We start from the raw sequence: 27,603 nt of genomic DNA on the forward strand, positions 1-27,603 counted from the left end.
GGCTTTCACTGTTTCACCATTGAAAGTTTCACCAGGCTCAGATTATGAAAAATGGTTAATGGGGATTCTACATATTTAAGCAACCACTCAACAATCAACGGTCCGTGTGTGGGCCGTCAAAGTGCCCGTCTATGTGCACAACTGCTATGTTTAAGTTCAAACTCATGCCATACATTGTTGGAAAGCTAAGATTCTTCCCAAAAGCAGGTACAGTCAACAAGAACAAACAACAAACAAACAAACACCTGATTATAATTGAGGGAACTCACCAATGAAGTCTCCTAGTAATCCAACAATCAATAACACTCGGACAAAAATGGTCTGGTTACATCGGTGAAGGTCCAGACGATCCAATCCAGTAAAATATTTAGTCCAAAACACGACGATAATTAATAGAAAGCTGTTAAATTGTGTCAAATTAACAGCAGAGGTGCTAATCAGTTTGTCTGTTACAACCATGTTGGTTTCAAGATGGCCGCCGCTCTTTGACCTTTCCTTTGACACACTTGACCAATTAGAATCTCCATGTATGCAGCTGACAAGAGCCAATGAGAGTCCTTGTTGCTAGGAAGTGCCTTGTTCTGGTCTTTTGTGTAAAGATTGAACCAATCGCATTCGATTATGCAGATGACTGGCGTTTCTGACGTCCAATGAAATTCCGAGAACTAGGAATTGTTCCTTCAGTGGGTAATTCAAACAAACAGGGATGTTACACAGCGTTTGACCTGATAAAAAATGTGAATGGCCTCAATATTTAGATATACAGTTTAACAATGAGTATATGTAGCTAAATTCTGAATATAGATGATGTAAATACAGATTAAAAGTAGAGAGAGATCAAAACAGTAAAGTTGTGGACCAGGAAAACAAAAGAATGAGCTGAAATACTGTAAAAAGCTCTGTAGAGCAGAAGAGAACTACACATCAGTGATTTCTGTCACCTTACATGCGGTCTTTTAGCTGCACCAATCAGTAAAAATACTGATTAGTGCAGCTTTAAGTCACATGAATGAGGATTTGAGACTTGACCAGGAGTTATTGGCTGTTTTACTTCCTTGATTTTTGACTCTCTTCAGATTTTAATTGAGACTTCGAGCAAAAACATTTAAGCACTGACATGACTATTTGCAGAGCTTTAAAAGAACAACGTGTGATTTTAACAGTCAACATCAGAAATTTTTGTACTCAAAGAAAAGCTCTACAAGTCAAGATTTGACAGGTTAAGTATAATTTGTCCATTGCTAAAATAATCTTTTACATGTCTAAAGGCAACCACCTATCAGCATAATGCTGTGTCATGATGTTATATGTGTTAAGACCACCAGAGGGCAGTAACATTCTGCACAGGCAGACTGACAAGACAGGCATCCTCTCTGCAACAACAGAACCGCACTATTCAATATTCTGTACATCACTTTACTCCTCTACCCTTTATCAGGTTTATGGACCAAATGCCAAAAATAAAGCGCTACAGCACCTTATTCTTATCTGTTTTGCCAATTATTTCTCTCTGCTTGCGTCCTTCCTGGTTTTAAAAAATGAATAAGAATGAAACAAAATGGAGCATATCAAAAACAGAACTGCTGTGGTGCTGAGTCGGCATGTCTGGGAGAAATGGGACGATGGGGAGGAGGAGGAGGAGGGATGGGCAGTTGTGACTCATTCAGGTGGAGATGACAAAGCATTTTCTCTTCTCTCACACCAATAAAAATAGCTGCAGGTGCTCTCTTTTTCTCTCTTAATTCAATTAAATTCGGTTCAGTGACCCTTTATTGGTATTAAATCTTGGTCAAAAAGCACAATGCATAAACAGAGATACATGCTGTAAATATACACAAATTAATTATATATAATGAATAAACAGCTGGTGAGTTAAACTGAGAAATACTCCCAATCAGAAAAAGGAAGAGGGAATCATATCTTTGCGACAAGCCGCGTGATGAGATTACAGATTACACGACAAAGTCTCACAAGTCATATGATGTGGGGGGAAAAAATCCTCTTCGCCTCCAGTGCCAGAGCTCTGCTGGTTATGTAACAGTGTTCACGAGCTCAGCATCTACAAAGGTGTGTCCACAGCAACGTGCCAATCAAAATATGAGGATGCGCTGAGCATGAGTGAGAATCACCGGGAGAAAGATGGATGATGGGTGGAGGGGTGGTTGAGGCGCGGAGTTGCAGCATGACTTGAAAATGCTGCAGCATCCGGTCGTGTCTCCTCCTCCTCCTCCTCCTCCTCCCCCTCCTCCTCTTCTCTCCATCTCGTGCATACCGGCTGTTTCCTCCCCCCTCTTTCTCTCAGTCTGCGTGCTGTAGCCCTGCTGTGCGGTCCTCTCAGTCCTCTGTTGTAGCACTGAAGGGAGGAGGAGCCACACACACACACACACATACACACACGCACACACACACGCACACGCATACTCACACAGACAAACACACACTGTGACATCTCACATCATCTCTGCTGCACACTCACTGTAAGCACCAGCCAGCACGCCAGCCAGGCCCGTTTGGAGCAGGGGAGCCCAGCCGTCTCGTCACCCAAAATGGATGTACTGATGAAGGGGTTCTCCATGGCCAAGGAGGGGGTGGTGGCCGCTGCAGAGAAGACCAAAGCCGGCATGGAGGAGGCGGCCGCCAAGACCAAGGAAGGGGTGATGTATGTAGGTACGTAACACTCTGACTGTGGAGCTGCACTGAGCTGCAGGAAAAAAGACAGTTACATTTGAGGGGCATGCATTCAGTTTTTGGGATGCATCATGTGTTTTTGCACCGTTTGAGGTGGGGTCCCATGGGTGTCCACGTCTGGGACACTCGTGCAAAGTGTCAGGGACAGAGGGAGGAGGAGGAGGAGAAGGAGGAGGAAGAGGAGAGGACGGGATGGAGTGAGCACAGGCAGGATACTGCTGCAGGACTGGTGCAGGGCAGCGGGTGGGGGTGTGAAAGAGAGAAGGATAGACAGAGTGAGGAGGGGGTTTGGATGGAGAAGGAGATGGAAAAAAGTTGTAATTGGGCAGTAGGTGGAGGATTGGTTTATCTTGGAAAAAAAGGAATAGAAGAGAAAGAGGAGAAGAGAAGAGGAAAGAAGGAGTCTGCAGGACCTTGTGATGGTGCCTCAAGCTTTTATCACCTGTCCTGTTTCATTCAGTGGTTTGTGGAGCAGTTTGCAAAGGGACGTCCAGTGATGGACATAATGTCCCAGAGACTCCGTTTATGCACTTTTCTTAATTTGAAGAGTAGAGCTTACATACATTGAATAGCCTGTCATCCTTTTTTTTGTATAGATTCACAGGTATTAAATGCATTAAATTAAATGCATTTAATTTAATGTATTTAAATTCACAATTAAGATGCAAAAAAGACTTACACTGTTTAAAGATGCTGCAGACGTGTTTTTGTTTGGTGTGCTTTTATATTAGCTCAAGCAGCTAATGCGTCACATCTCAAGGTTACCCCGAGTAGCAGGCTTTTAGGCCACCTGAGAGGGGAGGGGGGCGCTGTGAAAGTAGGAGGCTGGGTGAGGAGTTAGCGGAGTGGAAGCCTCTGTCGTCATCTGCAGTCCGTCCTCTCCTCACTCTGCCTGGCCGTCACACAGCAGCTTCAAAATCTTGCTGATGATGATGATGATGATGATGAAAGTGGAAGGAAAAAAAATGCAACGGTATGCGTAAAAGAGTCTGTGTCACTGGCTGAAGGGGGGTGGGTGGGTGGGTGGGGGGGTGCAAGGATCACTTGAGCACTGCAGCAATTTGCTCTCCCATCAACCCCACCCACACCCCCCACTCCACCCTCATCCTCACCCCCCACCCCCACCCCCCTTAAACCCTCACCCCATCCATGTGTTGATGCAAGAGTGTGTGTCTTTGTGGCGTTGCAGCAGCAGGATTTGCCTGCCGGCGAGCGCCGCTTTGATGACTAACCACCTTCCTCCCCCCACAGCCCTTAAAACAACCCCCCACCCCCACCCCCTAGGAAAAGATGGAAGGATGGAGGGATGCATGGGGAGAGAGAGAAAAGAGGGAGAGAGAGGGGAGGGATGTTACGTCAGAAAAAAGCTCTGAGCTTCTAGTCTCGTGGCTCCTGTGTGAACAGATGGAGGGACAGAGAGTGAGAGCGTTGACATGTAGTGATGGAGGGGGATGATGGAGGGATGAGACTCAGGTAAAGGACAGACGACGGGGTCAGAGTCAACTGAGAGACGGATGGAAAGGCGATCGGGGTATAAGGAAATGGACATGCAGATCACAAGTGGCAGAACAGGAGGGGGGGATGTGATCACTGAAGTGAGGAGGGTCGATGGCTCCGATAAAACACTGTATCTGCCTGCAGCAGAGTGCACACGTCAGCATGAGAGTGTGGGTGCACAGCATCGAGGTCTGCACGCCCACTTTCACATACAGGCCATACCTGGACAGAGAAAAATAAAAATGAAATCAAATTAAACATCCCACAAGCCAGTGAACACAAGCTGCTACAAAACAGCTCCAAAAAACTTCCTTTTTTACAGTTTCTCACCTTTTCTTGCTTCACCGATTGTATAATTTATGTAGTTTTTTTGAGTTTATAGAGGAGGTCTTTGCACAAGACCTCAACATTACCTGTCCTGCACAGCTTTCTTCTTTACATATACAGTAAATGTGTATATGTGGTAAATGTATGCCCTTGTGAGTGTCTCCGTGCATATATTATTGAAGACATATCCCCACTGGTCGGATTTTTCATTAAATACCTGACATATCCGAGCTGTCATCTCATCAGGACTGCTAAGGCACAAATCCTCCTCTGCAAAAACTGACTGCAGCCATATTTTTTGCACGATTAACACATCATTTCATAAGAGGAAAAAGCATCCGCACAGTCTAATCCATGCAATCTTCATTTATTGAGGAAGGCTTTGGATCTGGATTATCATTTACTGTCTGGATTATTTTAAAAAATTGCTTTCTTGCTCTTGGTCTCACATGTGCATCACCTGGAATTCTGCCCAAAGCTTGTTTAATAATTAACGAGAAGGAAGTCCGAAGCTCTGTCAGAAGAAGAGGAGGAAGACTCTTTCGTTGGTACAGTTTGTTCTGTGGGATGTGACAGACAGATCACCACAGGCTCACACACAGACATTCACAGTGACAGTCTGGGGGCTCCCTCTGTTGACTGGGAGAAAGAAGCTGTGTCACTGCAGTGTGTCTATGTGAGTGTCGGGCTGTACTGCAGTACTGCTCAGTACTCAGGCACGTGGCTCATGTAGCACAGGGAGCGTGCAGAGAGATGGAGGGATGCAGGAGACAGAGGGAGGACGGGTGGATGGCAGCATCTGGGTGAAAGAACGAGGAGAGAACAGTCGGCGTGCACGAACTCGTCTTATTCTGCAGATGCATCCTTCCTCTCCTTCCTTAGTTTCTACCTTCCTCCCATTATTTCCCTTCATCTCTTTGAGCAGATATTTCTCTCCTTCTATCCCTCAATCGGGCAGATTATATAAGCGCTATTTAATCTGCTTGGGATCATACTATAATGAGCACAGTGATGGCGAGTGCAGAGGGAAGAACAGAGAGGAGCCGCTGTCCACGGGATGTTTTCCAATAAAAATTATCTCCACAAAACACAGCCGAGCCCCATGGAGCTTGAAATGGAAAGAGAAGAGAGAATAAAGGGATGGAGTTCACTTAAAAAAAAAAAAAAAAAAGCAGGGAGACACATCAGTCACACAGAAAGGACGATGGGTAGAACTACTGCTTTAAATGTATTTTTAGAGGGAGCGATGCTGATCCGATACTCTCAGGAAGGACATGTCAGAGGTTTAGGGGGCGACAACAGCTAAGAAATGTGCGTCATCACTAAAACTTCCAGAATCTAAATGTGTGGCAATTAAAACGAGTTTAAAAATGTCTTTATCAAAGTAAAATTAAGGTAGCTAAACATGTTAATGTCATAAGAAACATCACATTATTACATCGATGTGATAACTGTGAGGCGAAACCCCTTTATATAATCATGTAATTATGATTTGGAGCATTATCTTAATTATGTTTGTTCTCTTCTCATTACTGCATCATGAATATGTTTTTATGTTTCATTTATTTAGTCATCAGTTGGCTGTCAGGGCCATGGTTTGATTTATTGATGAATAAGAAAAAGAAACATTTTAAGATCACATCCTAAACATCCCTCACTGAGTAAAAGCCAAAAAATGAAACAAATCAAGAGCGAGTAAACCAAAATCATGGAAATATGCAGCAAGCTCTATTTAACAAAAGCCATTAAAGAACACAGGAACTGTAAACTGGGTATTTTCTATTAAAGCAGGAAACTGCACAAACATGAATTTGATTATAATCTCTGTTTGATCCTCAGGCAATAAGACAAAGGAGGGAGTTGTGTCATCAGTAAACACAGGTAAGAAAAGCTGCGCATGCGCTCGCAGCATCTGTGACCTCAGCGCTCCAGTCGCATCAACTTCTTAACAAGCCGTTGGCGGGAAATACAAACGTTGTTGTGTGATTTGCATCTTCACGTGTTTTCCTGATCTGTACAGTTTCCTCTGTTAAAAATCGTTCCTTTCTGTCGCTTGATGAAATTTGTTTTCAAGTATGAAATGGGCTCATTGTTGCCCCTTGTGGCCGTTATGAGAAAAACACCCACTACAACTGCACATCTCGCCAACTACGAAGTACCAGTGAGTGTTTTCCACCCTCTGGCCTCAGGGGGGCAGTAATGAGACCATCATATCAGCCCAAAATTTCACCAACCGGCCACCACTATGAAAAATTTCGGGGGGCACCGCTGGTTAAAGGGCAGTACTTGAACGCTTCGCTGATGTAACCATGTAACCATTAAAATTTATCTCAAGACACAAACAGCTGCAGATCAATGCACGGAGCGTCGAGGTCACCAAAAGGGCAACACACGTGTGCTGTGTGTGTTTTTTCAGCGCACACACTATGAATGTTTTTCACTAACCGTCCTCCACTCTGCGCCTCAGTGGCCAACAGGACCGTGGATCAGACCAACATCGTCGGAGACACAGTGGTTGCCGGGGCCAACGAAGTGTCACAGGCGACCGTGGAGGGGGTCGAGAACGTCGCCGCGTCGACCGGGCTGGTCAACCAGGTCAGTTACCATGTTAACATGGCTTACACTGGTCGTGTTTCCACCTGGCGTTAACATGCCTCTTTGGTGATCCGATCATAAGAGGAAAAAACAGAGAATATGTTCTCCTTAAAACTTCAGCAGAACCAGTGAAAACGTTTCTGAAGCTGTTTTTGAGCAGTAATCAGTGGGAACAGCAGGTGTAGACGGAGCCACAGGCTGCTGGGTTAAACTCTGCCACCAGGTCGAGCTCTGTCTCCACATCAAACACATCAGAGAGCTGCACAACCTGAAAGAAATCCAACTCCCAGTTTCTCCCTTTAACAAAACGATACACCAACATAATGCTGAGGTTTACATGAATCCACTGATGACTCTGCTCTGACTGATCAGGATGCACTTCACCTGGAGCTGCAAACAATGACTATTTTCTTTATCAGCTTACTGTTTTCAACCAGGTCTCAAAATATTCTATATGCATTAAAGCTCAAACTGTTACTGGAAGATTTTTCCTGAATATTCCTTTAATTTGCGACCCTCCCTCCTCTTGTATGTTTTGAGCTCTGTTGTCAAACCTGTTCGTCACACGTTAGATGGCCTTACATCTAACTTTGGAGTCTTTCTCGCATGTCTTTCTGGTAGTTTTTTCTGTCTCGTGTGTTGCCTCTTTTGTTGTAGCACTGTGGCAAAGCTTCTGTCTTGTGTGTCGCTCTGTGTTGCTGTTGTTCTCACCTTTTGTTGTTTATGTTGTTTGTTGTTTCCCTGATAGGAGGAGCCCGTATACGAGGTGCCTATATTGGACAGAGCAGTGTGGGGGTCATAGGTCACGCTGGGGTGGGCTGGGGTGAAGGAGAGACCGAGAGGGGACATTCTGCATGCTACATGCACTAGAGTTAGCAGTTTATTAGCATTGCCTGTACAGTCTAATCCAGGAAACCTGCAATAAGCCTGCAGAACCATAAGGTAGGACTTACTGCAGGACTGTAGCATTGGATTACATTAAATGGTAGTACCTAATGAACTGGTGACTCAGTGTATATTAGCTAAAAGCCCAAAGAGTGAGCGTCAAGAGGGGAAAGAAACAAACTAAAATGGACAAGTTCATGCAGCATTTGGGACTTGAATCAAACGGACTGCAGACCAGCATGAAAACACATGAAGTCTTCATGAGTAATTCACTTTGCAAACCTTCTTCCTCTGACCTCTCAGACGCTCACTCACTTGTGTGGTTTAGGCAACAGTGATACTAAAATTCTCCATTTCTAACCACGTAGCTCCTCCTGTAGCATTAAGTGACATACAAGCTCTCGGGCGCATCTCCAGCACGCCAGTGAAAATCTTCATGGCATGCACCGAAATAGCTTCCTGCACTGCTCAGGCTGAACGAGGCCTGTGCACCTGGAGCCTCTTACATGCTGTAAAGCTCTAATCGAACTAACTGACCCCCCCGGAAGTAGCTTAAGCATGATAATAAGAGTCGAGTTGATCCTGCAGCATGGTCTTTGTAGCCTTAACTGCTTTTTCATATCAGAGCTGGAGGAAAACGAAAGCTAGATGGCGCTTGAGGCCCCCCCGCCCTGCTCTCACCTCATCCTTTCATCCTCTCAGACAAACTCCACCTCTTTTTTTTGTGTCTAATTTATTCTCACGCTTCTTGTTTGCACCTGCAGGGAGAATACGGAGGAATGGAGCAGGGTGGGGAAGGAGGAGAGGTAAGGAAACCGGTCTGAGTGCATTCCATTAGTTTAAACAGTGCTTTCACTTTTGATATTGAAGTACATTTTGCACGTAAAGGCACAGAAGAACTATCAGGAAAATATACTTCAAGTATCAAAAGTTCTGCAGAAAATGGCCTCTTTTTATCTGATGATGTTATTACATTCTTAACTCTGATGCATCAGTGCTGGAGGTGGAGCTACTTTTATTTACAGGTGCTTTTTAGTCCAGTGGTTGCCAACGTAGGGGTCGGGCCCCTTTAAAGGGTCACAAGATCTCCTTTTAAGTCAAGGATCTAGAGCTACTTCTTCCACCACTGACATGTGTCTCTGTCTCTGTTTCCTTCCTTGCTTCCAGGGGTATTAGCCGCCTTCAGGATCCCCCCTCCCGTGCTCTCCGGCGGCCCCTCGCTCCCCTCGCCTCGCCTGTACCAGACTCCAGATGTTCCACATATTTTTTTGTGACTTTACAGAGCCAAAACCAACTAAAACAGACTCTTCCGGATGCCGCACCTCAGCAGCCACCTGCCCTCACCCCTTCTCCTCCTCCCCTTCGACTTTCTGCAGCCTGTAGCTTCTCCTCCACCCGCCCGACTTTACCCTCGCCTCACCCGTGTGTTAGTGTTGTCCTGATATGACCCCTGGTGTACTTACCTCCCCACGCCTACCAACCTATAGGGAAACCTCACACACAAACACACACATGCACACACACACACACACACACACACACACACACACACACACACACACACAAAGAGATGCACCTTCATTCCACACATGCATGAAACACACACACATGCAGTACATACAGTCAATACCAGCACAGACGCACACACTGGGCAAACATTTCGGTTCAAGCCTCTGCAGTCCACAACAATAACTCACTGCCTGACCGAGGCAGGGTGTGTGATCGGCTGTTTGTGTGCCTGTGAAAGCTTATATATATATATATATAGATACATATATATATATGTGCGTGTGTGTGCATGTGTAGCTGCTGGCGTGTAGAATAAACCTCCAGAGGCTTGTGCAGGGAATCGTACATCGAGGACAGGTATCACTCTGTTGTGTGTGCAGTAGTTAGTTAGCTACAATAGACTGCATGATCAGATGTGTAGAATGACTCGTCTCGTGTCGCAACTGTAGAGTAGCTGATCTGTGTAGCTTTGTATGGCTTAGCGTGTGTTCCGCCTCCATAATGTAGAAACAGGGTTAGCGCAGTGTCATTCTCCGTGACGAGGGAGAATCCAAACAGCCAATAACTGCTAATCAGATCTGCTTTGAGTCTTCGATTCTAATTGGTTCATGGAAATCTCCACAAACACAACCCAGCACCAAGAGCGCAGACAAAACACAGTGTTTCTCATGTTAAACAGCCATTCTTGCTCTAACTTTGGCAGAAGACATGTTCATGCGTGTAGTCTTCAATGCCACCGGTGAGTGTGAGCTGAATTTCTGGGAAAATGTGCCTAAAATGCTGCACAGTGCAGTCTGATTCCATTAGACAGGCAACAACATCTCATAGCTTCAGTGAAGGGTTCAAGCAGAATTTATGTCAAACATAAGGGAATAATTTATTTATTTGTTATTTAAAGCTGCTTAAGGGGGAATTAAAAGGGAAAACTGGGTCTTAGGGGTTAAAAAAAGCTTAATTCAAGGAGGAAATATGAGCAGCTGATGACGATCATCTTGTTGTTGTGTAGTTGCTTAGTGGTCTTTGTGAAACTGGTTTGCATGCCGTCAGGAGTTATTCAGATTTCTGTGCTGAGGGAATGAGGCCGGACAGCTTGAATCGTGGGATATGCTGTTTGTTAGTTTGCTAGTTCTCCTGCCCATCAAGTGTCTCAGCCAATCACAGGATCCCCTTCGCCTCTCTGTCAGCGTGATGCCACCGCTCACTGCTCGTCCGCCCGGCATCAGTGTGTGTGTCTGTATGCACTCTATTTGTGTGTGTATATATGTGTGTGTTAACATAGAACCGGTTCAGCCAGCAAAGTGTGTGTGTGTGGGTGTGTGTGTTTGTGTTTGTGTCTGGAGCAGGTTTGTGTGTTTTTACTTTGAGGCCAATGGAAACTGATGACTGCATGTTGCCTTATCAAGCAATCTGACATTCACACTCACACACACACACACACACACACACACACTGACTACACACCATACTTGTACGGACACACACACACGCAGCACACTCGAAACGACACACAATCACAAATCCCACTGAAAACACACAAATCGCACACCATGTTTAAGTTGGCATCAAAGCAGACTCGCTGATTTTATAAACAGTACCGGTGAAATTAAAAAGGTTTTGTTGAAATCCAGCAACTGTGTCAAGAATTTCTTTGAAGAGGTGGATGATGGGTAACGGCTGAGCACCGCAGGTTATTTCAATTTGATGCTACTTAATGCTTCTGCTCCACTGCATTTCAGAGGTAAATACTGGACTTTTTACTACATTTGTCAAACGTCTGGAGTTACACACACACTGCGTAAACTATGACACTGTCAGCCAGCAGCTGTAACGTTAACGTACAGTTATGTGTGAAAGCATTAGTAACAATATCCTAATAATATGACATGTATAATAGATATATGGTATAATACAAAGGGAAAGGGCCCATCCTGGCTAACGAGTACTTTTACTCTAATACTTCAAGTCCATTTTGTAGTTGATACTTTCATACTTTCACTTACGTCTTTTCAGCTTCCTGTCACACTAAATCCCTTTTACAATCTGGGACAGAAGAGCATAGAAATAAACTGATGCGACACACTGTTGTTTTTTTTTCTGAATATTTTATTGGTTTCCAAAAAAAAAAAATGAATAAAATAAAAAATAGAAATTTCCTCTAAAACAATTTCAATGTTGAGGAACTGGACGATTAAAACTGAGGAAAATTCAACCGGGGGACGGGCGGGCGGTCACCGTGACTCGAGCCCCCTCCCTGCTCCCCTTTCTTGGCCAGTGGAGGAGTCGGGGGAGAAGCTGCTTTCAAAATACGAGATAAAGCGACGGGGAAATGAGGGGACGAGGAGGAGCGTCTATCGAACCTTGAACAGCAAAAACAACAACTATGAAATACTTTTGGGAATCCTAAAGCTTCCAACTTCACTACTAACCTTTACGGCTGATGAGTGAGGAGACGAGCTCGGGGGTAATAAAATGACCATTCTCTTTAATTTACATAAAATTAAGTCTAAATCCCTTTTAATTAAAGTTAAACTGAAGTGGCCATCTCGCTTTCAGAGCACACCGCTTTCTGAAATAAGGCATCTGTAGTGTCGTCAAATGAAACAACCCAAAACAGGGCGCGTTAAACGTGGCTGCCATACAACAACATCATGAAGGCTGTGACGAGGTCTGCCTTCTCTCAATACAACCTCAGGCAAAAACAAGAGGAGGGCAGCACTTAAACGGGGACACAGATACGGACTAATGGCAGCACAGAGATCACGGGACAAACACCAGGCTAGCCAATGTCTCGCTGTGTGAGGGTGAAAGAGCCGAAGAGCAGCGATACACAGTGATATGTTCTGAAGGCTGTTTGGAGGGTGGAAGAAGGCAGGAGAGGGTGATCAATAGCGGGAGGGTGAGGGGAGGGAGAGGAAGTGTGGCTCCTGATTGGCCTTTTATGTGAAGGTAAGCCCAGCCTCGTTGTAGACCTTGAAGACCTTCTCGATGGCGTTGACGTAGGCGGCCGTCCGGAGGTCCAGACCCAGGTTGTACTTGCTTGCCGTGCGCATGATTTGCTGGAAGGGCAGAAGAGAACACGTCACACCACCGCCGTAGGACTCACGCCAACCAGACTGCAGCAGGAGGCGCCGACGGGTGCTGACTGACGCTTAGCAGCAGCATGGCTGATCATCCCTTTAGGTTCTGTGCTGCAGTGTTCATCAAACCAGACTTCTTAAAGACCTTTTTGATATATAGGAGGCAATGAAATACCTTTTTTTATGGTCATAAAGACCAAAGAATGACAGAAAACCAGTAGAGGCAATAAGGCCTACAATGATTTATTCAGTGCCTTCGTTTTTTCAGATTTATATCCCATTTGTGCCTTCCAAGCTGAATGTAATAATAATCCTAGTGATAGAATTGCTCAATTAAAATGACAGTGGCACAAAACTGACAAATCAACCAATTAAAAATAACGATATTTGTCAAAACTGACACCTATTATGAGAGAAGGTGAGCGTCCGAGCTACTGTAGCGGACTCGAACGCCACCCAAAGGACAGAGCGGCCTAATCCACTGTCGCACCCGTCTCACTTGTTGACTGATGTCTTGTCTCCCATAACGTCGTCTGATACCAGAATTTTAAACTTTGATACCATACTAGTATAAAAAAGGACACCTGTTTTGAAGAAAGTATCAATACTTTTGACAACCTTCGCCTCCCACCAGCCAGACACCACATACATAACGTATGAACGAATGTTAGCGCCTGCAGCAGGAAAGAAGCGACATTAGAAGCCTCTCTAAATTAAACTGAAGACGTTTTGAGGCCTTTTAGAGGGAAATGAATTCAGGTCTTTTTAAAACTTTCCAAGACCTGCAGATAACCTGCTGGAAGCGTCAACTGACCATCCAGTTTATTAGAAACTAACGAGCGATGAATGTTTTGTCACAGAACGGTTAATTGTTTTATAGTGAGCTGAGGACAGAAAATGTCAGCAAACCACTGCATTACACTAACATTTCCAAATTTCTGAAGTGCGAGTCACGTGTTTGCCTGTGGTCTGTGGTGCCTAAAACACGCTGGACTGTGAGATGTCCTGTACCATCACTTACCCGGGCGGACCTCTCCATGGTGTAGGCCAACCCAGAGTGGACGATGTCCTTCTCGGAGGCACCCTGCAAGGGAAGGTGGACGTTACATATTCACAGTTACACGGTCAATCTCAGCCTCTGTCTGACTCTGTCACATGTTAGCAGAACCTGTGCGTCCACGTTTGGTCAGATCTAGTCTGTTCATGGATAGATGGGTGTCAGCACACGCTACTCACAGCAACTCTGGCCTGGAAGTCAGCGGTCGGTACGACAGGGATGGGTCCTCCCTGCTTTCCAAACTTCCTCTCTAAACTCTCCTGCACAGACACTGGAGGAGAGAAGAAGAAAGGAAAACCGTGTGTTGGTAACCACACTCTCATGATTCGTCTTGTTTTGTAGCCTGGTTTGACATTCCTCTGCTGTTTATATAACCATATAAAGAGAGAAGAGGTTCTGCTCTTTTCTGATTGGCTTTAAATGAACAAAACATGAAGGGAAATTAAAAACAGTTGATCTGACAGAGATCTTTGTTCTTGCAGACTCCACATCGACTGACACCAGTCGACACTGAATTTGGAGAGCAACATCATCGACGCTGCCTCACCTGCCACGGATTCAGTAAGAGCACACTTATTTATCTGTCCTTCAAATTCTTGTTGACTGAACTGTTGATTTGATTTTGTCTATTTCTTACAGCTAAATAACAGTTAATCATGTATTTAAAATGCATTAGCAGCCTGGTCAGTGGTTTATACTGTACAGCCAGCTAGAAGAGCAAGAAGAGTTCAACGTAAATGTTTCACACAGGGCAGAGTAAAGCTGGACAGGCAGGCTTGATATATGATGGGCAGGTTAGACTGAAGTGAATCCTGATCTGAGGTTCGTCTTGCGGCTTCAGGAAGCAGCTGCAGAACCCGAGTGTCTGCCATCAAGCCGAGAAAACCAGAGCGCCGCAACATCAAGAGAAATACGAGGTATAACACCACAGCAAGCCTGAATACTGAATGTGTGGTACCACTTATCAGCAGCATGTCCCTTCACAGAAAATAACCATTCTCTTTGTTTTTATATAGATGGCTCAGAGCTTCAATTACGAGCCAGGATGGAAGGATAAGAGAAGGAAAGGGTTTAGAGAGAGAACACTGAGAGTCAATCGAGACAGGCTCTACTTCGATGAAAGACAAGGTCAAAGACACGACCTCCAGTTCAGCAGCACGTTTGTCAGAGAATGGCAGGATGTCCTGAAGAACCGATATCCCGAATTTCAGGAAATTCAAGACGACATTCGATTCAGACTGCGGTCTGTGGATGGTACCGGTACCATAACCTTATATCCTTATGTGAGAGTTCTGGTACACGGCCAGATAATGGAAGGGTTTGAGAGAGATTTTGCACAAATGCAACAAGCAGCCCGGGTTAACATCTTAGCAGCAGACATGGAAAGAGTTGGCCTTAAGGATGAATGACATCCTGATGAGCCTGCTGGGTGGGGGCCCTCTGGCCACCCCACCAAACTCCACCCCGGCTCCCAGCTGATGTTAAACATACTATCTGATGAATAATCAATTAAATTTGCATGCCTCCAAAAAATAAAAATCTGTTACTAAGTTGTAAAATCAATTACATTTCTTTCCTTTTTTTCCTGATTTGCATGTTCTCTACATCTGTACAATTTCCGGTTCTGGTGTTTATGTATCGTTTTAGAAATGTGTCACAGAGTTACAAACGTAATGTTAGAAATGAACTGATGGATCTGTCTGCAGGTTATGGAGGAAGGACAGAGCAGCTTTGTACTCACTGAGCAGGTGGTAGTTTGAGTCTCTCTCATATTTGAAGGTCAGTCTTCCATAGCTGACATGGTTGAGATTCTTCAGCCACTCGAAATAAGACACAGTCACACCGCCAGCATTCAGGTACATGTCCTGCAGGATCAGGGTGAAACATCATGAGCATCAGCCTGGTTGGAAATCTTCACTCGACTGTGCGCAGAATTATGTTGATCGACTTTCCTCTGTACTCTCAAAATGTCTGTAAGATTTGATTTGGGAAAGAAACCTCTTTTTTGGTGAAATAAAGAGACTATAAACGGGAGCCGTTTGTGAAATCATCATTTTTATGAGCCCACATCAGCACAGGTGCAAGGACGAAAAGTGAGGACTAAGTTTGAGGAAACTTATCTGCTTCCTTTCACCTTCATGGTTTAAATATTAGATTCACAACTGTGTGCTTTCACTCTTTAAATAAGAGAGCATCATATTTAAAGTCAGGAAAAAAAAAACATCCTCAGGTATTCTTCAAGAGGAGTTAAGGGAGGTGCTGGCAGCCCCACAGTGTCATCAGATTTTGATTAAAACGCTGCTAAATCCTGATTGGTGCTCAGACATATGTGACATTGTGTTTTCGTCCACCTTAAAAACCCAGATACAAAAATCTCTCATGTGAAAAAACCAAAGCTGCTCCAAGAAGTTGACTTCGCCTTCACTGCACTTAGCTCGCCGCCGCAGTGCAGTCTGGTAAAAACGCTCTTGTTTACATCATACCTGTGGCTTGTTTTGACATCCAAGAAATCAAATTATTTACTTGAAGTGAGCTGAAGGAAACGATCAGTGGAGTTCAAACGCTTCAGTCAGCATCACGTCTGAATGTAAAACGTGTTTCCATTCGAAACCTGCTGAACTTCACAGCTGTGTGTGTGCGGGGTGTGTGCTTACAGGAATAACCATGACGTTGTTCTCCAGGAAGACCTTGTCAGCATCTGGGGTGGTGGGACCATTGGCACCCTCCGCAATGATCTGGAGGAGACAAAACACACACTTCATGACTGCGACCGTCTTTAACCGTGTGGATTCAAACGCGAGCTCGAAGCACAGCGCTGTGGGTAAATCAGAGCGAGGGTTTACCTTGGCCTTGATCCTGCGGGCATTGTCGCGCTTGAGCTGCTTTTCTCCGGCAGCAGGGATCAGGATGTGGCAGTCGGCTTCCAAAATGTTCCCTTCGTAGGGTTTGGCTCCTGGGAAGCCCACGATGGTGCCGTGTTGCTGCAGAGACGCACACGGGGGAAAAATATTAGTGTCTCCAGAAGCAGAGAAATCATCTGACAACAACACTGATACCTGTAAAAAAGGCAACAGAAAGGATAAGGTGATAAGAGAAAGGAGAGGGAAGTGAAGGCAGCTGTGCTGGTACCAGTTTGTAATCTTCCAGCTGTTTGGGGTCGATGCCCTCTGGGTTGTAGATGGCTCCGTCAATCTCACCGATTCCCACGCACTTGGCCCCAAACCTGTGCAGATACCTCATGGAGTGGAGACCCACGTTACCGAAGCCCTGAGAAAAGTGACAGCGAGGGAATTATCACCACAGTGTTTTCACTTTCAAATCATTAAATAATATCAATAGTTAACATTTGGAATTGTTCTACTCAAGGATAAACTGTCTCAGCTCAATGCAACCACATACACTAGTGCCCCCATGTGGCTGGTTTAGGTTATAACATCATCACAGAGCTTCCATGTGATTAAGATATTCTGTTCAAATGCTGGCTGAGAAAAGGAAACAGGAGAAATAAAACAGGCACATAAAGACAGGCGGGATGTTGTCTGGGGCAAATCTGTTCTCTACTTACAACCTAAAATGTCCACAGACCAAAACACTTAACTGCTGATGCCAAGCTCCTGTAAATACAATATTTCCATGAAGCAGTCCAGTCACTGATTTGGGATTAGGGAACCAGCATCTAGTGGCCCTTTGTGGTACTGCACCTCTCCTCCCTGCATTCAGCTATGGCGGCTACTGCTTGACATACACACAGTAAGAGGAGGTGTAGTACCACAGTACCAGACAGTGAGACAGCTGACTGCACCTCAGTACTCACTACCCATAATCCTCTGCCCTCAGATACCCAGAGCAGGAATGCGTCATCCACTCCAAAGCCCTGCCAGGGGTATGTGGAACAGAGGACACAGGACTACTGTGGGTGAGATATGCCTGACCCTGATTCCACTCAGACAATGTATATGGTTACATAAATACATGTATTTTATTCTTGGCTGAACACATCTAAGTGTCAGCCATAAGAACAGAAGTGAAATTGTAAAAATGTGAAGGAGGGACAAGTAGCTGCTCACATTTTGCTTGTCTCACGCTAAAATCACGTCACCTACAGTAACCTCAAAAAAATTTCCGTCAAGTTGAAACCGTATCACGGTGCTTTCACGTTGCATTAAAGCTAACAAAAACTCATAAAGACACATCTCATGATATATACTGGCATATACAGTACCACCACATCACACATCCCTGACATGGATTTAACAGAACTGCAGGACGAGAGTGATTAGAAGATCAGACTTCACTGATGTTTGTTCATTTATTTTAAATTAAGTGCGACTGGGGTGTAAAACCATGGCCCTGTGTTGATCTTGATACCGTACCACAGATCAGCTGCCTCCTCACTCACTAATAAAACTCTAAGAAAATCTAATCTCAGCACAACATAATCCTCAAACACACACACACAGAGGGATTAGCTTTTTCAACACCCATGTCATGATTCATCTGCTGTCACCGCTTCTTCACCTCTTCAGCAATGCCCTCACTCAAATACCCCCTCCACGAACGTCATCCCCTCACCCTGAGTGTTTCTGTAGTGCTGCGGGAAAAAAAATCTGCTTCTTTGCAAAAATATAAAGGAAGGAAGGGATATGTGCGGGTGCGTGAGGAAACGAGTGAGAGCAGATCTGCTTTCCCGTGTCTGAATGTTACCTGACAGACGTTTTCACTGAGTTAAATGCATCTAAACGTTGTTATGAAGAAGACCAGATTACATTGTTGATATGAACAAGTAGTTATTATAGAAAGTATTCTAAGAAAGCAGCTGAGGCCCATGCCTGGGGGTCCCCAGCCATGTGTCAGTGTTGCTATGTGTGTGTGTGTGTGTGTGTGTGTGTGTGTGTGTGTGTGTGTCCTTGACACGTGATGAGCTGCCATGTGACACACAGAAGTGAAACTGCGAAGGAGAATAAACTGCTTTCCGACTTCTGTTCTCACAGATTCACAGTTTAAATCAGAGGTATCCCTCTAGAAAGACTGGCGTGAAGTTCATTTTCATCATCTTTCCCTATAAGATATTCCACTGAGCAGCTGAGGAGTTTCTACCAACAGACTTAGCTGCTTCCACTCTCTTACTGAATCATCATTTCTTCTGAACAAAGAGGAGACGCTCCTTCAGTTCACTGCTGTCTGCTTGGAATGAAGAGATCAGAGCCGGGATGAAACAGATGGCACAGCTCTGATTGAGGCGCAGCTCTAAAACCCTTCATCATGAAAATCCTGAGAGTATCTGTGAGCAAATGTCTGCAGCACATTTAGGGTCTCCATCTTTCCTCTTGAGTAAAATGTCTCTATATAATACAATAAATAACAAAACCATGCGTTTGTGTGTGTGTACCTGGATGACGAAGGTCTTGTCCTGGAAGCCCGGTGTCAGACCCAGCATGCTCATGTAGGAGGCCTCGTTAATGAAGTTCTCGATGCCGTGGAAAACTCCACGACCTGTGGCTGAGATACGGCCGTGGATTCCTCCCTGGCTGATGGGCTTTCCTGTCACACACGCATGGGCGTTGATGTCCTGCGCACACACACAGAGAAGATCAGACCGCACAGATTAAAGACAAGTTTATCAAAATTTCCACTGAGATGCCCAGAAAATCTGCTACTTTTTCAGTGGAACTCAATACAGTGTGACACTTTGAGGAACCAGCATCTAGTGGCCTTTTGTGGTACTGCACCTCCCCTCCCTGCATTCAGCTATGGTGCCTACTGCTTGACGTACACACAGTAAGAGCTTGCGTAGTACCACAGTACCAGACAGTGAGACAGCTGACTGCACCTCAGTACTCACTACCCATAATCCTCTGCCCTCAGATACCCAGAGCAGGAATGCGTCACCCACTCCAAAGCCCTGCCAGGGGTATCTGGAACAGAGGACACAGGACTACTGTGGGTGAGAGGAGGGCGGAGAGGAGAGAGGAAGGGGGAGCTGAGAGACATGGAGAAAAGAGGATGTGTAATAAAATATGAAACTGAGAACTACTAAATCACTAAATGCTGGTTTTAGTAGAAAATATAAGATTCATCCACAATAATAGATGACAATGTTTATAGTCATTAACATTATAATGATGCAGGTATATACTGTTGAGGGCTTGGTGTATATTGATTCTACATACAACTGATCACACACGCACACACCCAGGCCTTAGTGTGTAAAGCTGCTTTGAAGAGAGGAGGAATGACTCAGTGGTCGGCTGAGAAGGGAGCGGCAGGAAACCACTGTTCATGCTTTACATGTGACTCATTCCTTGCTTTTAATTTGACCTATTTCAAAAATTGTACCCGCCAAGTCGTACAGATCGGTCGTGCGTGTTTGGGAACTCACAGTGTGTGCGATGGTGTTGGCGTATGTGTCGGCGATCCAGGACATTTCCCTCTCTCCTGTGCTCATGTCCGGGGCCGGGACATCGATGCCAGGCCCTGGTCAAGAAAGAGGGGTAGGAGAGGGCGGGAGGTAGAAGTGACAGAGTTAATAAATCAGTGCATATTTCACACATGGGACGGTCAGTGCAGTGAATTTTTCTCTTACAGTATAACAACCAGGTACCTCTGACGATCCCTAAAGTTTAAACACCATGTCGACAGCGACATGAACGTGGACGACGGAGCGACATGTGAGTGCCAGGCTTGGTGTCCTTGTGTCATATATACATGTCCCCTCAAGGACCTTGTATCATAGAACAAGGTCCAAAAACAGAAGCAGGCATGCAGAGAGGTGGGTGGGTGGGGGGGTGGGGGACTACTACAACCTGGATTCCAAAAAAGTCAGGACGCTGTGGTAAGCATAAATAAAACAGGATGTGATAATGTGCTAACTGCTGTTTGGAACGTTCCACAGGTAAACGGGCTCATTGGTTACAGTTCATACAGGATTTACATTTTACACAGCGTCCCAACTGTTTCTGGAATCGGGGCTGTAAGAGGGAGAAAAGGGCGTCTTTCTCAACCGGAGCAGTCTGACCATGTTACACTCACACTGACAGAACAGGGCAGTGATGTGTGCAGCTTTGTCTCCAGGGTGTACAAATACCAACAACACAACTTTTGCTGTCTACAAGCGTAGGACAGACGGTGTCATATCCCTCTTTGCCGTGTTTGAACTGAACACATTCTATACACATCACATGCGTCCAGGCAGGGTAGGGGCTGTGAACTTGCTGAACCAGTGGGTATGTTTATGTGTGGCCTTGCACTGCATATTTACTACTGCAAGGTTTTTTCAGCAACTAATAATTAAATTTCCAGTTTAGCCCAACCATGTCACCTGATGCTCTAACCCCTCAGTGATCTCACACAGTGGTGACATACATCACAAATCCACAGCTGAAATATATTACGATCAACAAATAAATACATGTATATACATTAGGAGATTGGTTATTGTATCTGCTTTTTCCACCTCTTAAAATCGGCTCAAGTTGAATTTGTATCCCGATCCCCTGCTTCTTTTTCGCCATAATTAACAGCCTCAGTTGACACAGGCACACCCAGAGCTACCCCAGCCTGAATAAACAGCATTCGACGACAGGAAATGTTGACTTCTCTGGGTGGAAACATTCACCTCTCACCGCCACAGCCACTCTAATGGAGTCAAATAACGTCAAGAACACTGTCACGCACCAAATACCAAGCCATGACCAGTGAATACTCCCACAAGTTATACAATTGCTTTTGAAGTAATAGCAATTAATCAACCATTTGGAGTCACACGCACACAGAAACTCACCAATAAAACCCTTCTTGGCCAGCTCAATAGTGAACCTCCTGGTAATCTTCTCCAGCTCATTATCCTGCGACACACAGACACAGTATGGAGTTTAGGAAAAACATGCTGGATATAAACAAGAAACCACCTCCGTCTCTCTCTCTTTGATCGTTCTGTCATCTCATTAATCAAGAAGTACAACGGATGTGACAAAGAGAGACAGAGAAACACAGGAACACTTATGTCCCTCATATGACTGCCAGCCTTGTCAATGTCGGGTGCTCATCTTAGGCTTTGCTGATGTCCCGTGTGTATTATAGCACACAGATAAACATGTCTGTGGATCTCTACGTGTGTGTGTGTGTGTGTGTGTGTGTGTGTGTGTGTGTGTGTGTGAGTGAGGGGCGAGAGGATTGACATGAGAAGGCTTACAGAGTAATTCTTGGGGTTGATCTTGACTCCAGCTTTGGCTCCCCCAAATGGCACATCTGGAGGACAATAATACAGCTTAAAACCCACAGCAACATTCACATGTGTGCACCAAGCAGACAACATTAAGATAGACATGTAGATGCACACTTCTTTATGCGTAATCAGAGGAAAAAAGAAGCAGAACAGAAGATGCATAACTACTCTCAAGCACTGTTGCATGACCAATAATGCAAAATCCTGGCAAATGAAGTCAAAAGTAATTCCCTGGTAGCTTTTGAACACTGAATATAAGGGCATAAATGACAGCAACTTGGTAAGTCAAACAGTATTACTATGCACAGTATGTGGAGATCCAGCAGGAGGCTTTGTGGAAGGCTAAGACTTTAATACTTACCAACAACGGCACACTTGTAGGTCATCAGAGATGCCAGGGCTTTGACCTCATCGACAGATACATCTGTACTGTAACGGATACCTGAAGGAAAGGAAACACACACACAGACACACACAGAGGAAGAAGTTTACAACAGGGCGACCATACAAAGAAAAAACAGAACATGCTTTCCTTGTGTTCAAATAGATTTTTTTACATGAATGAATGTGCACTGGCAGCTCGTATATTTGCTGCAGTATTAAGTGTTCAGACTGAAACATGAGAAACTTATTTGTCTCTACAGAAACTGCCTCCACCACATGTGCAGCAGACCTGCTAAAGACTGGACCATTTTGTTCTCTAAGATCACATGAACAGGTCACTGATTGCATCTGGCATTCACGGGAGCAGCGATGGGCAGGTGGAGACCGCATGAACCAATCACAGCTCTCCGTTCTGACCCCGGCTGCAGTCATTCTTTCCTGTTGTCTGGGGTTTACTACCGTCGCTGTGGTAACATGCGTAGGCCAGCCTGTGTGCGGCGTTACATGAGCTCATACAGCCAGGCCTGCCCAAGTCACAGCGCTCCATCTCACTGGCACAGTGTGGGTGGGTGTGTGACGGTGCAGCACCACCAAATATAGCTCATCCAGAGTTAGCTTACACAGAGAAACCCAAGGGCAAACAGCACAAAGAGGAGGCGGCAGGCTGCTTTAGGAGGACAAAAGCGCTGTATGTGTCTTTTTTCATGCGTTCAGCTGCAAGCTAATAAACAGGAAGCAGAAGCAAAAGCCCACCCAATATGATGTCATCTTTCAGTGCCCTGAAATGACTCAAATTTGTGCCCACCTCCTTTCATTTGCGTTACTGCACTCAGAAGATCAAACGTCTCAAAACAAAGCTCCTCCTGTCAGAGTTCTGCTGTGGTTCTCCACCCCCCATCTTTATTTCCATTCATCCAAAGATCAGCTGAGTTAACTCCGACAATCTTGAGCTCACTGATCAAATTAAAAGGAAAAAAAAAAGCCTTGCTGCCTACCCATCCCCCATCCTACCATCCATTTATCCACCCAACCAACAGCGCACCACAGCAACAAGATCCAGAACCGATCTGTAAACACATTCCTCTGAAAGGGAGGGCAGATTTTTGGGAACTGAACTGAGCCCATGCTGAAATTCAGAGTTTCTGCAACAGTTAGGCCAGTTTAATTTCTACAGTCTGGCCCAAAGTTTTCTGCTCCAGAGCCTGCCAGTTCTAAAGCACTGTGCCACATTTCTAGACTCCAACAAAAACAAGTTTTTTGGATTTGGCCGGAGTAACGCTGTGTATGGTTTGAATTACTGGTTCAGTTATTCAGTGCATTTGCCCTAACGTGATATTTTTCTCTCCATTATTAATGGTTTCTTCTTATTAACTGCTATTTTTTTCCTTTAGTGCACACATAATAGTGCACGTCTTTTAAAACTGTGGTATTTTAATTCAGCACACAATTATTCATGCTATTAGAAGCTGTACTAAAGCTAGTGGTGTTCCATTTTTTTTATTGTCTTCCTCCAGAAGTGTACAAAGAAAGACTGATTCAGTTCTATTAGTGGTAAGTTCTCTCAAACAATATAATAAATATGAATATATCTGTTAAAACTGATGAACCTGACATGGTTATAAGCAGGATGTTGTCTGCGTGTAATAACCCATGAATCATTGTTAAACGATGTTCAGAGTGTGATTTTTACATCTTTATTAAGTGGCTATGACTCTACTTAACTTTGTCCCTCCATACCTATGCAACTATGACATACTGCTACACTTATGGTTTCCACGTGAGAACAGTGAAATGAAACATCCCCAGATTTATTCCACTTCTGCTCAGAAAGGAGAAGGATGAAGACAATTTTGCAGACTATGCAAAACTAGAGTGGTTGGCACTATTTAACGATGGGACAACTTTGCACAAACACCCCACACTGAGTTAAGATGGTCACTCAGTGGTCAGTAGAGAGCAGTGTGGTCCTGGCCAGCAGCCGTCGCTCCACATGGCTCTGAAACGAGGGTGTCTGAGCATCGCATGCACACGCAAAAACAGCTTTTGCACTTTGCAGTTTGACCTGCACACAGCCAAGGGTCTATGCGCTGTATTAATGATTAAACCCACTGAAAAGAACTGCTGTTACTCGTATTTACTCTACGCTCTGCTCTCCTCAGGCTTTTATGAGATGGATAGAGGCAATGATGCTCTTTTAATGTCATTATTTTTACCAATATGGCTTCTCTGAGTCTCACTGATAACTGCTTGAACAGCCTGGAGATTCATAATGGAGGCACTGATCCATTACAGTTAAGTTTGTTGGCGGATAAATCTGTGATTAATATTTTATCTGGGAGCCATAATTGATGCACTCTAATTCAACTTGTGAGAGAGTTTACTTTATCTTTCTCTTTTTTTAAATCATGTGCATACAGCACATAGTGATGTACTGGAGTTTCAGTTCAGCTCTGAGAGTCCTCACTGTGTTTTGCTGTCATTTACAGTTGATATATTGTACTTTAACTCAGCAATTTCATGTTGAGTGTTGTATGTATTTCAAAATTTTGTTTAAACATTACACACATTGAATGGTGTTTTTAGAAAAAAAGAAAAAAAAACATTGGGAAAAGTTCCTTGCCTTAATAGTCTGATCTACGACTCAAGACCGTGATAAGATCACAACCGTGAGTTTTGTGATTCGTTGCACCCCCAGCAGCACAGTTCCCACCCCTCACGTGCATGTCTTCAGCAGAATTAGGCCTCCCCAGAATAGGTCTACATTTGCTACATCGTGTAGACGCAGTGGAGGGGTTTCATGGTGTTAATAGCAGGCCAATGTCCACTCAACACCATTCAAACATGCCCTTTGACTGAAAGGCCTGTCTCTTTCTACTGAGAATGCGTCCTCTCCACAGCACCCTCCCCCACCTGTCACGCTGCTGACAAATAGGAGTGCCTGGAAACTCAACCTCCCCCTCCCCAGCTCTCCCACCTCCAGTTTTCCTATACATCATATCCTTCTACTCATGATTTACCCAGAATGCAATGCAGCAGTAGCCATAATGCCTCTGCGTTGAACCTTGAACCAAAGAGCATATGTCAGTGTGTCATATATCATACTCTGCCCAATGCTGGCAAACTCTCTATAGAGCTTGTTTAAACAATGATATTTTTTTTTTCCATTTGTCTGCAGAATGAGAGAGGACAACATTGTGTGTATTTCCTCTTCTTTTTACACGTCTGGGTTTGAGGTGTGCATGAATCACCTGACAGGACAGTGCCTGAGCAATAGGTTTTCAAGAGTCAAACATGTGTTTTGTGCAGTGAAGGCCTGAATTGCTCAATGACACACAGTAACACCTGATGCTTTTAGGACTGCCCCCTCCATTACATCAAACTGACACACAAATTAGAGTAGATCAGTAATAGCAAGAAATAAACCAGTGCATCCTTCCAGTTTTGAACCAGATCAAACCACAGGATAGTGAGAAAATGTAGTATGAGCTCAACTCCCCCCCAGAAAGTACGTGGGCTGCTGCAGTTTGACGGTTACCTTGCTGCTAGCCTGCCAGCTGACAAAAGTACAGTAACATTACAGTTACAGGTGAGCAGGAAGGTCACTGTAAACTGCACAAACGTCTCATGCGACCAGTGCGCAGTTGTGCGATACAGGAAACAAACAGGACAAATATGCTGCAACTACAAAAACAAGGGTGTAGTTAACTGCACGGTGAGGATAAAACACAGAAGCTGTGTGTAACGGTGCAGTGACGTTAGCAGCCGTTGACAACAGATGCCTTCCGTGCTGTGCTCTTAATTAACTAGCTACTGTCACTGCTAACTGATGCTAAGTAGCTGGCTAAAGCTAGCTGTCATAGGGGCCAGACGGAGAGGTTTGGCTCAATTCTTACCCCCTTTGCAGGGCGTTCTGTGCTGGCTGTGCTGGGCGCGGTACCCCTCCACCACCTCCCACTCTCCGTTATCCCTCTTGATCGGGAAGGACACGCTCAGGACGTGGTTACAAGGCTTGATGATGCGCAGGATGCCCCGCACACGGTTCCTCTTCTGCTCGGGGCTTTCCCTGGTCCTCAGATCCTCTACCAGCTTGTCCTCCACGATGGAGGCGCCGCGGTCGAAGAAACCCTCGACCATCTTAAAGAAGTTAGGGTCGTCAGGCTGGTCCGCTGCATCGGCATAGTGACGGACCCGCATCAGGGACGAGGACACCGGGAGAGCGGAGTCCACGCATCCCGAGGCCAGGGCGCTACCCGCAGAGCGGCTCAGCAACTCCCCGAAATACCGATACATGACTGACACTAGCTAACCGTGTAAATTAACTAATAAAAGGGCAACTAAACAAGGACAATGGGGGTGACGACAGGAGAAGGGGGGTAAAATGAGCGACACAGCAACTCCTCACCGTGTCCCGTCCTCTGGCCGAGTGGGGAATGACATGCCGTGTCAGTTTGCTTAAAAAGGCAGCACGAGCCAAGGAGTGCGGCAGGGGCTTCTCCGGACGCACGCGGAAGAGGAGGACCAACGGAGGCGCGCGCCCGTGCGTTCCAACTGACAGCACGCGCCCCCGAGTTTGTGCCGTTGAGTTTGAAAGAGGGGGAGAAAATGAAGAAAAGGGAAAGTTAAATGATAGAAATTAAATTATTTTCATGTAGGCAGCAACGTTTGGGTTGTAAGCACTGCATTAAAGGATAAAAGTGGATAATATGTGTTAGTTAATACTATAGGAAATAAGGCACGCTTACCAGATTGAATTTTTAATTAATTTATGACAAAGCATTAACACTAGAATTAAAGTAGGATCATTTCCCTTCATCACTTATTTTCTTTCTGACCAACACTCTTTGAATAAACAAGACGTTTTAGTTACAGCTAGTCATTTCCAAGGAGGACTTGAAGGTAGCATTAGAGACCGAACAACCACTGAAGGCAACATGAAAATGCTAATATTTAAACTGACTGCATAAAAACATGTTGAGGTGAATGCAAAGCACGTAAAAACAAGTGGATGCTTTATTGAATATATCAGAATTTCATTAAGTTTATAGGACCATAAGCTAGTTGATGTGAAGTGTGTCAGCTTTGTCTTTCATTAGCCTTTGTACAGCATCCATAGTGTTACAGTTTTGTACTTTGTGGTTTGTTCAAAGGATCTGTGCCATGTTTGCTGTCATCAGCAATTCCCTGATCTGTAGAGTGAGATGACGCAGACATGAGGGAAAAGAGAGAGAGAGAGTCAGGTGGGAGATGCTGAAAAGGCCCATTGTATCAGTCTGCATCAGTCATTAACCCCCCTCGTGGGCAGTTACAGTTAACCAGGTGGTTAATCTGGTGATGTACAGTTTGTGATTATAGCTTGTGAT

At 44.9% G+C, this 27,603-nt stretch overlaps 2 protein-coding genes and 1 long non-coding RNA gene across 4 annotated transcripts; 2 read left to right on the top strand and 1 right to left on the bottom strand.

The window, feature by feature from the left end:
* The first annotated feature begins 2,127 nt into the window (after positions 1-2,127).
* sncgb (synuclein, gamma b (breast cancer-specific protein 1)) lies at positions 2,128-11,128 on the top strand. 2 transcript variants are annotated; one of them, XM_076760665.1, is made up of 6 exons: positions 2,275-2,667; positions 6,352-6,393; positions 6,980-7,107; positions 7,856-7,873; positions 8,757-8,798; positions 9,160-11,128. In XM_076760665.1, the coding sequence occupies exons 1-6, from the start codon at positions 2,547-2,549 to the stop codon at positions 9,166-9,168; spliced, it is 360 nt and encodes a 119-aa protein (XP_076616780.1). In that variant the 5' UTR covers positions 2,275-2,546; the 3' UTR covers positions 9,169-11,128. The 2 variants fall into 2 exon arrangements, with proteins under 2 accessions (XP_076616781.1, XP_076616780.1); XM_076760666.1 differs by lacking the exon at positions 7,856-7,873 and having other exon boundaries at positions 2,128-2,667.
* Positions 10,494-26,737, bottom strand: glud1b (glutamate dehydrogenase 1b). The gene is made up of 13 exons (XM_076760664.1): positions 26,137-26,737; positions 22,221-22,301; positions 21,827-21,882; positions 21,416-21,479; positions 20,015-20,109; positions 19,025-19,204; positions 16,765-16,902; positions 16,479-16,616; positions 16,290-16,370; positions 15,377-15,500; positions 13,815-13,906; positions 13,600-13,662; positions 10,494-12,557 (listed from the first exon to the last, which is right to left on the bottom strand). The coding sequence occupies exons 1-13, from the start codon at positions 26,531-26,533 to the stop codon at positions 12,438-12,440; spliced, it is 1,629 nt and encodes a 542-aa protein (XP_076616779.1). The 5' UTR covers positions 26,534-26,737; the 3' UTR covers positions 10,494-12,437.
* Positions 13,871-15,383, top strand: LOC143339437 (uncharacterized). Its single transcript, XR_013079325.1, has 3 exons — positions 13,871-14,196; positions 14,477-14,552; positions 14,652-15,383. It is a non-coding gene; the product is annotated as an uncharacterized LOC143339437 (long non-coding RNA).
* Positions 26,738-27,603: the final 866 nt, after the last annotated feature.

The sequence above is a fragment of the Chaetodon auriga genome, chromosome 20 (genome assembly GCF_051107435.1).
Source record: "Chaetodon auriga isolate fChaAug3 chromosome 20, fChaAug3.hap1, whole genome shotgun sequence".
Classification (NCBI taxonomy): domain Eukaryota; kingdom Metazoa; phylum Chordata; class Actinopteri; order Chaetodontiformes; family Chaetodontidae; genus Chaetodon; species Chaetodon auriga.

Coding starts and splice junctions, on each gene's coding strand:
- sncgb (XM_076760665.1), top strand. CDS start 2,547: ATGGATGTACTGATGAAGGGGTTCTCCATGGCCAAGGAGGGGGTGGTG. Junction 2,668..6,351: donor GGAAGGGGTGATGTATGTAG/GTACGTAACACT, acceptor TTTGATCCTCAG/GCAATAAGACAAAGGAGGGA. Junction 6,394..6,979: donor TGTGTCATCAGTAAACACAG/GTAAGAAAAGCT, acceptor TCTGCGCCTCAG/TGGCCAACAGGACCGTGGAT.
- glud1b (XM_076760664.1), bottom strand. CDS start 26,533: ATGTATCGGTATTTCGGGGAGTTGCTGAGCCGCTCTGCGGGTAGCGCC. Junction 21,883..22,220: donor CTACAAGTGTGCCGTTGTTG/GTAAGTATTAAA, acceptor ATTGTCCTCCAG/ATGTGCCATTTGGGGGAGCC. Junction 12,558..13,599: donor CCATGGAGAGGTCCGCCCGG/GTAAGTGATGGT, acceptor CTGCCCTTCCAG/CAAATCATGCGCACGGCAAG.